General features: G+C 39.8%; 1 protein-coding gene across 1 annotated transcript; it reads right to left on the bottom strand.

Annotated features, from left to right (window-relative positions):
* Nucleotides 1-1,711: 1,711 nt before the first annotated feature.
* Nucleotides 1,712-16,281, bottom strand: rb1cc1 (RB1-inducible coiled-coil 1). The gene is made up of 23 exons (XM_035633188.2): nt 15,961-16,281; nt 14,195-14,327; nt 13,977-14,103; nt 13,691-13,861; nt 13,375-13,577; nt 12,701-13,124; nt 12,424-12,594; nt 12,149-12,333; nt 11,766-11,952; nt 10,863-10,944; nt 10,689-10,753; nt 10,479-10,582; nt 9,989-10,115; nt 7,702-9,635; nt 7,150-7,336; nt 5,618-5,726; nt 5,144-5,450; nt 4,122-4,173; nt 3,974-4,021; nt 3,457-3,515; nt 3,125-3,252; nt 2,836-2,906; nt 1,712-2,620 (listed from the first exon to the last, which is right to left on the bottom strand). The coding sequence occupies exons 2-23, from the start codon at nt 14,263-14,265 to the stop codon at nt 2,543-2,545; spliced, it is 4,890 nt and encodes a 1,629-aa protein (XP_035489081.2). The 5' UTR covers nt 14,266-14,327; nt 15,961-16,281; the 3' UTR covers nt 1,712-2,542.
* Between the last annotated feature and the right edge of the window lie 1,162 nt (nt 16,282-17,443).

Here is a 17,443-nt window from a genome sequence, read left to right on the forward strand (position 1 = left end):
GAAAAGCTATTATAATATGTCTATGAATTTCAGTTGACGGCATTTGAAGGCTGCATTAATAATCCTGTCCCTATACAATTACTGGAAAATATTTGTGATGAATCTATAGCTTTTGTACATACAGAAGTTAAGTTGGTTTTGAACTTTTTGATACATGATAGCAATAAAAGAGTTGAATTTAAATGTGTAAGGGAATTATTTTTAATTTCTTCTAAATAACATTTTAGGGAGGGAATTTTTCTTATGAAAGGTTCAACAGGCAGTAACACTGCTTCATCATTAAGAAATAAACATTTGTCAAAAATAAATGTTAAATCTTACAATTCTCTGTCTTATCAACTCTATAAATTATAAGTGCACATTTATTTGTGTGGTCCATTAAAAGAGGTTCTAATGGTAAAACATCAACTCAACTCTGGCAAAATGAGTATCCTTTACGTCACCTCCGAAATTTAAAATTGAAGTATTAAGTATTCCTTTAAGAAATGTAATTTGTGTAATATTTTTACATGTGCGTCTACCTGTTTGTATGACTAGATCATATTTTTATGTTTGTGGGGCGGCGGGGGGGGTTTACTATTTTAACACTTCAAATTTGTAATGCAATTTGTAATTTTTGGTTTGTACAATAAAATTTTTAGTATTTTAGGACTTGAGTTTTTAGGTCTTGATTCCTGTGGGATTAAGTCATTCCTTCCTGTTGAAATAAAAATTACAAAATGAAAACAAAGAGGCAGGCCACATAAAGTCGCCACGCTTGCTGCTAAACAAGAGCCAATTTCATGACATCGTGCTGAAGAGAAGTTGTCATTCAATAAAAAAAAAAAAAAGAAGTTTTGACAGAGAGTCAAAGGCAGTTTTAATGGTGGAACTAGCTAGAGACTACACATGGCAATGTTAAATCCCATTCAGCCTGATGAGAGTGACTCCCAGCAGCACTGAGCTCAGTGGGGGGTTGTAAACATTTACACTAAGAGCCTGTCCAGTGCACATGGCTGGTGCTTGCCAGCCACCTCGGTATCGAATGTTGTGTTGCATATTTTGTCATTCAGGCCTGTCCCGAAATTTGTAGGAATCACACCATCAATTTATGAAGGAGCCATCCAAATGTGACAACAGGCTTATGCTAAATGGAGAAAATAGAGCTAAACATTGTTAAAACACCCCTAGACCCACATGGTAGAGAGTGCTCGGCAGAGAGCTGCTATGCTCCCCGCTGTGAACTGGGAAAGTGATGTTGGTGGGCTTCCTTCTCCATGAGGGCCGCATCGTTCTTGGGCCCCGATTTGAAGCCTTTTTGAAGTCTGTTTCCTGCAGTAGTGTGCCAACATTAATGTTTCCACAAAAGCAGAAATGCGAAATCAAGTGAATACACTATACTGTGCTATTCCACATTGACTCCTGAATCCCCCAGAAAATTATTTGAAAGCATCATTAAAAAAAAAGCTATTTACTGTAAATTGTCCTTAAAGTCGGTGTATTTTTTTTCCTAATAGCAAGTTATAATAAAATTTGTTTTTCATTCGTTAATACAGAAATCGTCCCAAAGATGAAGGATTGTCTATTGATGTAATAAATATTTGTGCATTTAAACAGGAAAACATTTCACTTCCTAATGAACATTATAAAGATTCATATACTGTACAATTCTTAGCAGAAAAATATAATCCCCAGTATGGAGCAATGCTTTTCCATCACACAAACAGCAGGATATGTTTGGGATCAATCCTTTATTGTTTCAAAACTCTATCTTTTACAATACAGTGATTTATTGTTACATGTGTGATTTGATGGGTAATGTACAATGTCTCCCGATAATGAAACACAGTCACAGAGTAGTCCTTTCTACATATCAATATTCTATGATGGTGAGAAGTTTGTGCTGATATATTTACTTAGTTCTGACAGCTCAATTACTTCCCTTTTCAATTCAACAAAAGCATTGTTTTTTTGAAAGTGCATTTCAAGGATTGCAAAGCCGACTGTTTTCATCAGCCGGCCATAATGTACATCTCAGTACTGACAGAGGGCCATACTGCTTTGTGAGTAACAAACAGCATTAACTACATTTCCAACTACAACATTTATCTGGATAAGTAAATCAAAGAAAATATATCAATATGCATGCCATGAACATTCCTCCATAAACATTTATAATAAATGTATATTTTCATTTAATTATGTTGATAATGAGACATTATTTTCCACAAAAGGACAAATGCTGATAATGAGAACTAATATTTAACATCCAAATCTTTATCAATTTCACACAGGTCAGATGGCGTTGTGCCACAGTGTATAGGGCGATGCCCTAATAATGTTAATAGCATTTGGTCCACAATAACAAATCTGGGTTTAAAAGAAAACAAACAAAATGTGGTAGCAGTTGGGATTTTGAACTGAAACTAAAAATGGTATGACGACGCTCTTAATTCTGTCCATTTTTAAGGTCTCTCAGTTTTCAGGTTATGAATTATGACGAAAAGATTCTGATCAAAAATTAAGCAATATAAATATACATTTGAGCGCATTACTCCAGCTATTATACTTTTCTGTTCCATGGAACAGCTTTCACTCTGTAGAACTTGGTTCCTAAGGGAACCTTGAACCGGTTCTGGGCCTGGTGAAGGAAGAGACAGAGAGAAGGTTCAAACCGTGCTGACGGGGATCGACACATCAAAAAATAAAGTCCAAACTCGGTGTGGAAGTTTATTACTCAAACACTAAAACGTGATTTTCAGGTCCACACTTCAGCTATGTTAATAAATAGTTTCTTAAATATTCATTAAAAATATTAGTTACGTAATATTCTATTACTTGATATAGACTCAATACCTTTTTTGCCTGGCAATATTCCTTCTCCATCACTTTTCCAAGAACCCACGGCCGCCTTGAAGTCCCTGATGCTGAACAATAAAAAAAGAAAGAGAAAAAATTAATTTCAAATAAACATTTAACTTATCAAGCAAAGACAACATATGTACATATACTATGCACACTGGCAATTATGATACATACATTCCTATTTGACAAATGAAATCCAACCTGATATAATAATTTTATTAGTAAATCACAAAACAAATTCCCACACCACTGTTCTCATCATAGGCTCAGAGTGTCTGACCTGGTTTGAGGTCCAGCGCAGTGAGCGACTCCGAGTGGAGGAAGTAGAGGGTGGGACCGACTGTGAACAGCACGTAGTTGTCATGTCTTTCATCAAGGATGATCAGAACCAAATCGCCTACCTGGAAGCTGAAAGATAAAAAGATGGACAAAGACACGATGGAATCAGGAGTTCTGCAAACTGCTAACACACAAAAAAAAACACAACACATTAGTGCTAATTAGGTAATGATGTGTATAATTATACTGCATGTAATTATGGTCAGATTTGTAGTTAAAAATCCCATCAGCAACCAAATGTTGAGGCCTTGTGTTACGTTTTTATTCACTTACTCTCTGATGGCGATTTTGTCCGAATGCCGTGACGACACGGACGACATGCTCTGAGACATCTACAAAGAAAAGGATTAGGGCGACATTACACATGTTACAGAAGAGAGTTTACAATATTGTCTACAAACGACTTCCAAGAGGACTTAGTTGAACATCTGTCCGACTGGAGATTTGCAAGAAATAGGCTTAGTAATGAGCGTTTGTACTTTTACCCCATTGACAGAATTATACTAGAACTAATCTTAGTTGTGTTCTTTTTGAATCAGGCCTAAATAAAAAAGAACTTTTCTAACCACAAAAGTATTTATTTTAAACACATACAGTATATGTTTATTTTTTATGAGTGTAATTTCACCAAAATTCATCCCTCTTCACATTCTTATGAAATGCTCCTCTTTAAAAATCCATTCGCGTTGATGAGCTCTTTGGCCTGGTGGGTCAGGATTTTACTCTTCGATGCTACTGCCACCTAGTGGAGAAGGTGCTGCACAGCCCACAGTGATGATAATGAACCTACCAATCTTTGACTGAGGCGCTTGTTTTCCTCTTCCTTCATGTGTAAAGTCTGCAACGTATATTAGAATATCATTTAACATAAAGAGACATTCAGAAACGCAGCATTTTGTGCTTGGAAACCCAAGTGAAAGATAAAGGTGTGTACTTACCCTCTCAAGTATGATTATCCGCTGTTTCTCCTCTGACATCAGGATATTATCACTACAATAAAGACAACATCAGGTTACTGAGAGACATCCTCTTTCAAATTTCAAAAATACTGTATCTATAATTGTCATACCCTAACAAGTTAATCGTGCTTAATCTTGATGTGATAACTGAAACGCTTGGCCTGCCTTCCACTGTCAAATGTCCTCTGTCTTTCCACTTTTGGCTATTGTACGCAATGTCACTGTATTTTGAAAACCCCCTTCAATAACTCAAAGGTTTCTGTGTGTCAACCAATATTCATATCACTATAACATAAAAGCCTCTCTACAGCAGCCTCCTTCAGGGCTGCTGCAACTTTGCTACAAGTGTTAGATACGACTAAAATGCTGAGAAAGCAAAATTACATGAAATGCAGTTTTTCTGAATTATGTGCTGGGTAAAAAAAAGCATCTTAGTAATAAAAAAAACAATGACGTAGGAAAAAAAGTACAGGAAACTAAATAAGTTTACAGTATTTAAAAAAATAGGGAGAAAAAAAATTGCTGAAGGACATTAGTTTGTCTGAATGAATATCTGTCTGATCTTTATTGCTTCTTAAACTTATTCTTGAGAAAGCATTGAAGCATTAACTGGTTTTACACAGACTTCAGTGAGATGGACTAACTGAATCTCTTCAATTAGTCTCTCACCAGAGCTACATCTCTACAGAAGAAGCCTGATATCTTCACTTTCTATAGCATTTTATGTATGTCACATATTTCTTAAGAGATAATTCAGTTTCCACATCAGTGAGCTAAATAAATCTTTAGCATGAAAGTACGAAACCATTTTCTTATATAACATTTGATTCACTTGTATTTTGTCAATCGTGGTCTGGTCATAATGTCAAAAAGGTCATAATCGGGGTTAAAACGTATGCAGAAGCGTTAATCGTTAATGTGATTTCTTCCCAGTAGGCGAGACCACGATTACTATAACACATCTCAAACAACACAACGTGTACTGGAGGGAAGATGCTTACTGGACTGTCACCATGCTTGCTTCCACTGCTGAGTCGACTTGTTCGTCGTCTCTTATGGCTGCCACAGAGGCCAGTCTGTCAGCTTCGGTCATGGGCTCAGAGGAACAGGCCCCAGCTGCAGGCAGAGCTCTGGCTGATGCTGCTGCTGCTCCTGCTCCGGACTCCGTGACCTCGTGAGCCGACGGGTTAGGAGTGAAGAAGGCAGAGGAGACCAGTGCAGTGCTGCGCAGGCGATTTAGCTCCTCTTCCAAGTGTTTCTTCTCCTGCATGACACTAGCCCGGTCCTCAGAGAGCGTCTCTATCAGACCTGCGATACGTGAACATGGTGTCAATAAGAAGAAACGCTGACATTCTCTTACTTAAAACTTAAAAGGTTGACTATTCCTTTGACAGAAAAGAATAAATTATCATCTTGTTCTATCTTTAATAAAAACTGACCTATATAAACGATAGTCCTCCTCTCAAAGCACTCACCTTTGTCCTTGTCCTGCTGTTGGGTAACTGTCCGCAGCTTCTCCGTGAGCTCGTTGATGATCTGCTCCTTCTTCAGCTTCTCTCGGGTTAGAACAGTGTTGAAATTAGTCTAGAAAACAGAAAAATTATTTTTTATAGTTTTTAAGGGATTAACAGCTAGGTCACAGAATATATACAGATTTGACAATATATCAGAGCATTTATTTTTTATTTGAATTTGAGTCAGTGTTGTTCCATATCTGATCTTTTAACCATTTATTATATCTGGGGATTAAAAAAAACTAATATCAACTTGAATTATGCAGGGTCAAAAGTTTTTAAATAATGAAGAAAAGAATTGGTAACAACGGCGGAATAGTACCATATTTTTTGCAAAGTAAGTGGAGTGAAACAGAAAGGGGTCTGTCTTTCGATGCCATAGGCATTTCCCAGCTTTGGCTAAATAAGGTATATATCTATCTATCTATCTATCTATCTATTTGTAAACAGTGAGTGATAAAATACAAATAGAAGAAGGTAAGAGTTCAGATGTCTTTCTGCTGCCCCTTTGGTATCCAGACAGACTGAGATTAGTGCCAGCACAGTAAGAGTGGAGTTGCTGGACAAATGTGTATAAGCCTGATCTCTAGATGTGTGAGAAGGCTTCACCTGGAATTAAATACAACTGGCTGAAAGTGACGGAGCCAATAACTATTAAAAATAAAAACTCACTGCCGTGTTAGATTGTATTACTTTGCAAGGGGTCACTGAGTAAAGTTGACTAGGCAGAGAATAGGGGAGCTACATACAGTTGTCAGTTTATTAAGTACACCTAGCGAAAACAAATGCAGTCTAATACAACAGCGTTGCAATAAATACAACCCTAATGAAGCTTAGAGGGGTGGTGATTAAACTTTATTGTCATTTTGGAGGATGCAGTCGGGGGTGCTGTTGAACTGTTATTGCATTATACTGAAAGGTGTGTAAAACATTTAGTCTACTCTAATTGATACAATTTGAATGGACAAATTTGGCTTTTAATATTACAGAGTTAAGTTAGGCTACATCCACACATAATACATTTTTGTCCTAAAATGAAAATGATCTCCGTGCAGACAAGTGTTATAGCTCGGTAGCAGAAGTAATTTTCTGTCCATACTAACACACCTGAAAATGCATATGACATGACCGTTCATGTACCGGTGTAAACAGGAAGCACATTGTGTTGACGCATCCCAATTCTCTTTCTGAGTCATCGTTTCAAATGTCTTCTGACTAAAACAAGTCCAGCAGCGTTTCCAAAAGTCTCCATTCTAAGGGCTTTAAAACTCCAGAGTAGTGTCGACGCCAAGTGTAAACCAAGCAAAAGTATTGTACTAATGTACGTGTGTATGTAGCCTTAATCTCAGCATTTCAAGGTGAATAATGTGCATTACAGGAATGATCTATCCCTTGTAAATCATATCGCAAATAAATTTGATAAAAGTCTAGTTATCAATACACGAAAACAAGACACGGTACTTTTCGAGCCAATCTATAGCACGTAAACTAACCTGCTGCTCTGCGATGAGTGACGTCTTGAGGTTCTGCATCTCCTCGTTCTTCCTCTTCTCCAGGAGCTCCATCTGCGACTGCAGCGAGGCCCTCTCCTGCTGCAGCCGCTCCTGTAGTGCCGAGTCCAGAGACAGAGGTGCTCCGGAGTCTGCGCTCGCCTGGACGTGCAGCGACAACCCGTCGTCACTGAAAAGCACCCGATAGACTTTCACTCTGACAGGGTAATATATGCAAACACTCGTAAAGAATATTTAGTGGTTTAAAAAAAGTAAGTACATTACATTGAAGCAAAATACACGGAGGTTTTATAATGTGGAGAAACACAAAAAAAAGCTAGATTTGTATATTTCCGACAGTAAAGTAAATATCTTTGGTGAGTGGAAATAACAAAACATCATCTCGGTGTTTGGGGAAACACGATTGAAATTTTTCACCATTTTATGAAGCAAATAACTAATCAATTAATCGAGAAAAGAATCGACAGACTAATCCAAAATGAAAATAATCGTTGGTTGCAGCCCCATAGTTTGTTATTGTGATTGGTCATTTACCTTTTTGAAGACTGTCTCTCGTGAAGCTCACTCTCAAGTTGTTTGATTTTCTCTGACAGTCTCTTCTCCGTCTCCTCCTTCTGCAGCTCCAACTCTTTTAAGGCGTCTGGTGATGCGACCTTGGTGGACTCTTGTTTTTCCAGGTCTTTCTCAAACGCTTGTCTGTCCTGCTCCAGTTTGTTTGAGAGCAGATCATTTTCTGCCTGCAAATTGTTGACAGCAGTCCTCAGCTCTTGCTCCAGTTCTTGGAAATTACTGAACTGCTTTTCTCTCTCCTCATTCAGAGCCACCTGCTGGTCTAATTCCTGCTTCAGTTTCTGTTGCTGCTCAATGTGGTTCTTCTCAGCATCCTGGACTTGCTGCTGCATGGAGGAGAGCTCGCTGCGCAACAAAATAGTTTCCTCCTCGTGTCTGTCCACCAGCTCTGAGATGCAGTGGTCCTTCTCAATGCTCATGAGGCTCCTCAGCTCTGCTAGGTCCAGTTCGTACTCCTCATTTTTAAGCTGAAGCTGTTTTTTGATGTCTGCCAGCTCTTCGTCGAGGACTTTGGTCTCGGCCTCTACCTGAGACTTCACAGCCTCAGCCTGTTGAACCTTGGCCTCATCAAATAAGAGCCTCACCTGCTCCGTCTCCGACTCTTTGAGGGCTAGCTCCACCTCTAGTTTGCAGCGGAGTTCTGCGAGCTCAGTAATACGTGCCTCCAAGTCCTTGATTTGGTTGTCCTTCTCTCTGACAGCAGTGGCATGCTGATCACTGGCCTCACTTAACTTCGTACTGTTTTCAGCAGCCAGATGTTCCAGAGCCTCCTGATTCTCCTTGGAGACAGTCTCCAGTTCTACCTTGTGCTCCAGCGTCATTCTGACCTCAAGCTCCTTCAAGTGAGATTGCTCAACAACTTCCAACTCCTGTCGAATCTTCTGCTGGCCACGTTCAATCTCAAAATGCAGACTCTCGAGTTGGCTGCTCAGGGAGTCTCTTGCAGCTGAGAGCGTCTTGATCTCTTCAGCTAGCTCACTGATGGTCTGCTCCAGGTTTTTGATCCTCTCCGTCAGGCCGCTCTCGGTTTCAACCCATCTCTCTCGCTCATTCTCGAGCTGAGTGAGTTCTTTCTCTTTGCGCTCCATAAGCCCCTCGAGCTCGAGCATAGCACGCTGGACGTCTCTGACAATATTCTGGTTTACTTGATTTTCCTCCATTAGTGTCTGAACCTGCTTCTCAAGGTCTTGCCGAACAGACAGAAGCTCACTTTGATGCTGCTCCTTCAACTTCAGTTCATGGGTCTGGCAGAAGTTGTCCACGATGTTGCGCACTTCTGTGGTCGTATTCCTCAGGACAAAGCTAAAGTCATGATGTTCTTTTAATACTAGACCTCGTAAGTGATAGAGGTCGTCCTTTACACTTCTTAAGTTGGAATGGGACTCCTCTGCAGCAGACTGGTACTTGTCAATAACTTGTTTGAGGACAGTGATTCTCAAATTCTCTCTTTCTAGCGTTGTGGTATCCTGCATTCGCTTAATGTCAATGGCATTGATCACTGAAGAGTACAGAGACTCTACCATCATGTCAGGGCTGGTGGGGTCACTGATAGGGTTCGGGGAGGTCAAGTTCTCTTCAATCACAAACTCATTGACAGCAGACATGAAGTCAGATTCAGGGCTCTCCGCTAGAGAATCCAGGTCGAGCGAGCCCTGCTGCAGGACGGGATCCATGTTCGGATGCCCGATGGTTTCAAAGTCAAATGTTTGTGCATCGATGCTGTCTGGGGACAGGTCCTCTAGAGGAGCCGGGACAGGAACGTGTAGGGGTTGGCAGCTGGCTCCCTGAAGGCCAAGGGAGGCGGGGGTTTTGGGTGAGACTGGTGTGGAGCTCCCAGGTATACTGTCAGCCTGTGGGGTCAGTACGGTTGATCTGTGGGCACTGTAACAACAGGAGGACTGGAAAGTAAAAACAGAAAAAGGGAGAGGAAGAGGAGAGAGAAGTTATTACCCAAACAAATGAGAAAAGCTAAAATAAAACCATTCATTGTGTAAAAATACATTTTGGATTTCATACTATGCATAACAACTATTTTTTTTTATTTCAAAGTAACCAGTCCACAGTGTTGTACCTCATGGAATGTGGCGCAATGCCACATTCTAATTAGTCTGTCCACAGTCTCTTAGTGATTTTTGACTGACTTTTTTTTTCCACTTTTGATAATAACATAAAGGTCTGAATAACACAATATCCCTTACATCTTATTTCTTAGATAACACAACTAAAATGTTGTTGATGAGGCGGTCATTACCCTCTGCTCGCTTAACAGGTCAGTAATAGTTTTGGACATCTCATCCACACTCTGTGCTGCTTGGACCAGCTGGTGAAGCGTCTCTACGTGGTGATTTAAGGGCTCAAAGTCACACAGTGTAGGAAGCCTGAAAAAAAATATGAAAGTATGAGTAACGTATTTAAAGAAAGAATGATAAATACAGTCTTAGGCAGACGTCTATAAGTTATTACTATAATTGGTTTCAGGCCAATTTCCACACCATTAGATCCGTATCAGGATTTGCTGCCTTTTCTTTCACAGAAATAATCCCTTTAATAATCCCTAAAGAGTCATACAAGTTGTTTTCTGTTCTGTAAACTTTTAAAAACAACTACATTATTTAACAGAAAACACATGGCTTTGCATAAAAAATCCCCCACAAAATTCATTCGATTTAAAAATGGATATACAAAATTCAAAAGCTACCTATGTTTATTGGTCGAGACGGTTTTACCTCAAAATGACTTACATAAGGAAAGGCTGCACCTCTAGAGGACAACAAGATTTCAAGTACTGCAGGTCCTCGAGTGAGATGTCTGGAAGTTCATCGTCAAACCTTCTTGGCTTTCGTGTCTTTAATTAATAACAAACAGCAAGAGAGGAGACCCCTTAAAATACAGCCGCAATAATATACATGATAAGACCAACATGGTCAAAACCAAAATGTTTTCAAACTCACACAGAAGGATGTTGGAGGCCAGGAATCGAGTCCTCTGAACAAACGATTTCTGAGGAAAGACTTCCCTGAAAAGAAACACGAAGGTTTACAGATCAAGGCAGATCTTTCAAAAGGAAATTTTTCTGTAAAGTGACAAATCAATTGTCGTCTGTCGTGTTTTCAAAAGACACTTACTAAAGAGTTTCCCAAACGATTCCCTTTTGAATTTCTCTGCCTCGTACAGTTGTTTCCCATCCTTCACGAGTGCATAAGCCCACTGTAAAGAGTATAGGCAAAGACTTAACTACGACAAAATAACAATTGCATTTCTCTCAGTGTCCTCTTTCAGGGCAGGTCTTTAATGTCAGAGACAAAAGGTTTAAATGCCACAAAGCAAGATTGTTAATTTTCATTCCTGTTAAAAAACTGTATAATCATCGTCTCATTATCCGCATCGTTCAAAAGAAAGAACCCAGACTCTCAAAAGAAAATATTTTGAAATGCAAAATCAAGTCCAGCTTCCAATAATTCTTTTAAGCTTCCAACTATTTCTTTCTCCAACACAACATTTGGACTCAGCAGTACATAGGAGGGATGGGTTTCAGTATAATGGTAATGCAGTGGGAACAGCCATTGCATTAGAACACTACAAGAGCATGTGATGTGCCGATGAAATGGCACATAGACACTCGGCTAAGTTCCTTTTTTGGTGATCACACAGGACCGAAACGCCAGTTTATCTTGCTAGCTCACGCATACATTATCATATTATCATACTCTTGTAACATTCAACATTTCAGAATTTAAATTTTTTTTTTATGTTCATTCAAAACCTTAAAAAACAAGAAATAAAAAGACAAGCAATAAGTTAAAATAAAGTTTAAAATAACTTAATTGTCAAGCACCTGTAAAAAGGCTTGTTCCCTCTTCATCATAGTGGCAAAGTCAGAGAACGATGCAGTTGAATATTTAAATTAAGTGCTCTGCACCAAACGTACCAAAAAGCTCCAGATTTAGAGAGGAAAACAGAGCTTGACTCTTTGTATTACTAAGTCTAGACACACAATTAGTTTTCCAATAATGGCGTTCGGCACTGACCTCTCTGTAGTGGCGCATAAACATTTTTCTCCTGACGACTTCCACCACCGCCAAGCAGTACATCTGGGGCACAGTACTGAGGGCCTCGACTACTCTCACTCTTTCGATCAGCTCTGTCAGAAGTCTGAGTAGAGCCTGAAGCTTCTCGCTGTCCTGGTCTGCATGAAGCATCACGTAGCAGCACCATCTGTGTCAAAATCATTAACACCCTTAGTTAACCAAAGTTCCAAACATGTTTCCCTTGACTTAAGAATTTTTCTAAAAACCAGTCAGAATATGAATAAACAAAATAAGCCAAAATCACAATGCATTCAAAAGAAGTGAATTATGACAGAACTAGAGCAGGCAATAAATATTGAAGAAGAAGTGGTTTTCAGCTTTACTTGAGTCTGACTTGAAGGTTGTTTGCTAGTTCTTGTTTGGCAGTAGTGCACTTCTTTTTGATGTCGAGCAGCTTCCTGTGGTTGTTCAGCATGATCATCAGCTGGTTGGTGTGACTCAGACACAAGTCAGGCAAAACAGATGTATCCTTCAGGTTTTCAGCCCGCTTCTGATTGGCCAAAAATCCCTGCAAGAGATAAAGCACATGCGCAATTCATGAAAAATAACACAGAGAAAGTCATTAAATAGTGTTCATCTCTTACTTCACGTACTGTACCTGAGCAAGTTCTTTCTGTTCATTCACCAACTTCTTACAGCTTGCAATCATTTGGTCCAAAGCGTACAACCGGTCCTCAAGCCCCTTGATGGCTTTCATGTTTTGATTATCTAACTTGGCAATTGTGTCACGACAATCTGCCAGGAAGGGTTGAATGAGCCGTGGGTCAAGCTGAAAAAAATAAAGACACATTTTAATGAAAACTTTCACCCCCACATTAAAGGTTATTTATTTTGAATAGTATGTTTACATGTCTCGTCATACATCATTGACTTACCCTATTGATAGAGTCAAAGCATTTTCTCACAACCGATTCCACATCATTGGGTCGGTCTTGCACGTTGATCCAGTCTAATAGTGTGACATTGAAGGAGGACAGGTTTGCAAAGTAGGGAGTGTCATCGTCGTCGTCATCATCATCATCTAATAGCGCAGCTCTCAGTCCACCACTGTCAGTCATTTCATTTGTTTCCTGGTCACCACTTGTGGCCGCTCCCGAGACAGAGAAGGATGCTGATAACTTGGAGGGCCTCTTTGCCTCGGCTGTGAAGCGCGCAGACTCGGTGGACTTTTCTCCTTCCGTCTCATCTGAATCCTTCCCTGGGGTTGAAGTGGACTTCTCCATGCTCTCTCTGTAACTGTGTCTTGTCAAACTTTCCAGCAGGGGTATCCTAGCCATTACAGAAACCGCTGTCCCTAACCTGAAAGAAATAACAAAATGTAAATTTTGAGGAAATGTCGATTGACCTAATTTCATTTTAGCAGAAATACTACTTGCAGTTTTTTGTCATTTAATTGTACTAAGATTGTGATTGCATTCTTCAAAGTGTCAACAAGGCATATGCAAATATTAGTGACTAACAACTATACATTACTTTGTATTTCAAATTCCAAAATACTGGGTAGGACTATCAAACTTCAAAATTACATGTTCTCCTTGGCAACACTTACTTTGTAAGTTTCACCTTGATTTCTTCCAAGTCATGTTGATAATTTGAGTATGAAGTGTCAAATTTCATAAGCAACTTCTGATAAGACAGAGTGCAGTCGTCCAGATTAGCCATGATAGCAGCCCAGCCTTGATGCTGAAGGTGTTCGTCATGAACCAAACGTTCACAGAAAGAGCAAAGTTTCTTGGCAACTTCAAACATTTCCTGAAAAGACATGAATGTAATGTCAGGGCAAGTTAGGAGCATTACATAGTTAATGGATTAGGCAAAAGATTTGTCCCACTGAAATGTGAACACAAAACAAAGTAGTTAACTACCAGAGCAAGTTGTGTTCGTGAGGCAACAGTGTGAAAAACAGCTGGCATCAGTAGAGACTCCTCCACCTTGACCTGAATCTCACTCTCAATCGAGAAGGTGGTTTTGGGGATCGTTGGATCCCGGTCACACAAGATCATCTCTTTGTTGAACAGGAATATGGGGTTGGTTTCCTATGGATCGACCGTAACATATCAGTAATCGGAACATCACATACGCAATTAGTATACCGTCAAGGACAATACAAAAAAAAAACACAAATACAAGCAACAAATTGTACAGACTTACAGTGCCTGCACTGTAGCTGCAGACTCGTCTCTCTGCAGCCATACATTCCCCTCCATTGACAACAAGGACTTGATGTTGAATTGCAATCTTATACTTGGCTTGGATTGCATGTTTAAGCTCCAGTACACTGGAACAAAGGAAGAATGCATTTAGGTCACAATAAATAAGCAGTACTGACCAAAATTACAGTATTTATTTGTAAAATGTCAGTTGCTTACGTCTGCACAGCAAGATCAGTGTCAAATGTCAATGTGCTGCCATTGTTGACCTGGAACACATACAACTTCATGATGAAACTCCCAGACTTCTTTGCACTTGCCTATCTTGCTCATTTAGTCATTCAAGGCCACCCTGCGGAAAAACACAAACATGAACATGAGATAGTTGATAATCTCAGTTTGGTACATTTAAGAAGTCTTCTGTATTATAATTACAAGACACAAATTTCTACAGGAGCACCATTGAGAGCATCCTGACTAACTGTGCTACTGGGTGGTATGCCAGTTGCACGGCCGCCAGAGAGAAGAGACCTTCACCGTGCCCAGCGACAATTATACAATTATTTCATTTGATTATTAGAATTCATTGAAGGTAGGGAAAACATTCAAAAAGAGTATTACTTATGTTGGTATGTGATCAGTAGTACCTGGATTGAGTGTTATGCCAGCTGTTAATAAAAAAAATGAATTTGAAAGTGGTATTGAGTATCTTTTTTTTTATACTAGTATTGTATCAAAGTTTGACATTTTGGTAATGGGACAAACCCACAGACACATCAAAGACTTGTACACAGACACATCAAAGTCTTTGACACACGCTCACCTCAAAGACTGACACGCTACTCGAAACATTCTAACTAAATACATTCCTCAGTAAATGTTTAAATGTACGTTTTGGTTTTTTTTAACCAGTGCATTTTATCTTTATTGTGCCTTTTATTTTCATGTAACTTTCAAAGTCATATTTGAACAAGCTGCTGCTTTATTTGTCCACTACTGCTTCCATTTGTATGTTGCTGCTTTTTATTTCTTGTCCCCCGCCCCGTATGAGAGCAGCCATGCGAAATGTCATTATACCTGGGTACAATGACAAAGATCATTCTGATTCAGATTCTACTTGATTAATACCCATGGGTGATGTTTTCTGGGCTACGTCATGGGCTGTAATCATTGGTGAGATGATTATAACAGCCTGTCTCTTGAGATAATGTGTATCTTTAACTTTAAGGGCCACCGCGTCACCATCACCTTCCACCAAAAGCCTGTCAAGACTCTTGTAGTTTGACTACTGAATAATTTAGCCTAGTAGGGCAGCCACCTTGTTGCTGGTCACCAGCAACAGACTATCACGTTTGTTTTATGTTAGAAAGCCCCTGATATATTGGTCCACTGGTAAACTGCCTTGAGAAATAGATAAAGCCACTTGGCCCGTTTATTGGCGTTTGCCTGGAGAGGGGGCGAGACAGAGGGCTTAACTCCCGAGCAGCCAAGTTTGAGGCATTACAAAACTGAGTTGGTGCTACACGACCACTCGCTGTCAACTGATGTGAACGTGACAACACAAAACGCCTCGTTGACTAAGTTGCCATCACAGACACAACCATCGGGAACGTGGGCTGAGATCAGCTAATCGCCGCCAACAGAGGTTGGCACGTCTCTGGGCCTCCCATTGTTCACGGTTACCTGTGTGAAATGTTGAAGTTCATTGGTGTTAACCGAGGCCTCCGCTCAGTCGTGGTTACAGTGCCAGAGAAGGAGCCAGCAGCTAGCAGGCTAGCTATCCAATAGTGAGCCGCTGACTGCGCTAACTGGCTATTAGCTAACACAGCTGTCAGGCTAGCGCAGGACCTCTACGTCTAATGTCGATGGTTTTGACAAATGCAATACGATTAGCCATAATAACGAACTCCACCCATATATAATCATGTGGTTATAGGGGTGATATTGCACGCTGAATTAATTAAAGACACGTTTGCTGGTCTTACCTCACTTTGCTCGCATCTCCCCGTTCTTGGTCTCCACCTCGCCAAGGCGAGCGAGCTAGCTACAAAGCTAGCAACTGAGCTAGCTAGCTAACCTGTTTTAGATTGGCATACATTAGAGCTAGCTCACCAAGTGACTTAGCTAACGTCAACTGCACTAAATAAGACACGAAACGCTGACACCCATGGTTAGTAGCACGGATTAACCATACTGCTGTAAAAATAGAATTCAGATTTGGCAAAGCCCAGCCGAGATGATGGAACACACGGGCTGGACAACCAGTTGTTTATCTAACGTAGCTAACTACGCTAACAGCCGCTCAGTAGCCCTGTCTGTTTTGTTGTTGTCATCTGCTGATGGGCGGTCCGTGAACGATTCGTCCGGCAGAGACCCGATTTACAAGGTAGGTTAACTGGCAGGTTTTGACAGGAAAGTGCTGTAACATTTACGCTGAATTTATATAAGATTTATAAGCACTAGTTGAAAAATAATCCAAGTGTAACATTTATATTAAATTATCTGATATTTGTTCCATGTGTCTAATTTGACAATTTTTACATTTAAGATGTAGCGGCCATATATGTGTTGTTAAGCCTTTACTTTACTGCCTGCATAACCCACAAGGACAACGGGCTTGAATTAAATCTAATGAATTACATTTACAAATAAATATGTGCGTGCTACTGAACGGGTTCAAAAGATTCGGCTCTGAAAACAGACTCGGATTTCTCATGGGTCTGTTCGTTCGTCACTGTACTTTTCCAGGTGCATTGTGGGAAACTGGGAGAGAAATCGCTGTGGACTGTTTTGCTGCAACATGAGAAGGGGTGTGGTTAACGGGAGGCTGCAGTGTGTGGATGCTACTGTTTTCTGCTGCAACGCGGAGGCAGTTTGGGGTTTGTGGCAAGCTCCAGTGTGAGTTTATCAAACTAAAACTTGGGTTTCATAAATTTGAAGAATAAGGCTCTAAATAAAAAAATAAAAACATTCTAAATTCCTTTGGTTGACTGCTTTGCTAAAAAAAAGAGAAGCAAAACAGCGGACGGGACATTGATGCAACTGAAATGTCTAGTATAGATCTATCATACCAAAAACAAACAGTATTGTTGATTCATCAAGTTCTTTTTTTTCTTTTCTTTTTACTTTAGTTCTTCGACTGTCATTACAGAGCACAAACAACGGTCTTGGGTTGCAATGGTCTCATCCCATTATTGAATCAACATCAGACCAAATACCAGCGACTGAGTAGATGATACATTAGAAAATAAATACATTTCTAAGTCTCATACAACCTAAATTTAAAACAGACATTATTAAAATCAGTTCTTCCCACGTTCTACTGTGCTAAATTGAATGTATGTTTGTTTCACACATTGTGTTTTACAAACTATGAACCAATGGCATATGCATTGAGTAATCCATGCTGTTTATTTATACATGTTTGTGAACTGAAGCTTTAGTCCGTGTAATGATTTATAAGACAAA

This window comes from Scophthalmus maximus, chromosome 5 (genome assembly GCF_022379125.1).
Source record: "Scophthalmus maximus strain ysfricsl-2021 chromosome 5, ASM2237912v1, whole genome shotgun sequence".
In the NCBI taxonomy this organism is placed as follows: domain Eukaryota; kingdom Metazoa; phylum Chordata; class Actinopteri; order Pleuronectiformes; family Scophthalmidae; genus Scophthalmus; species Scophthalmus maximus.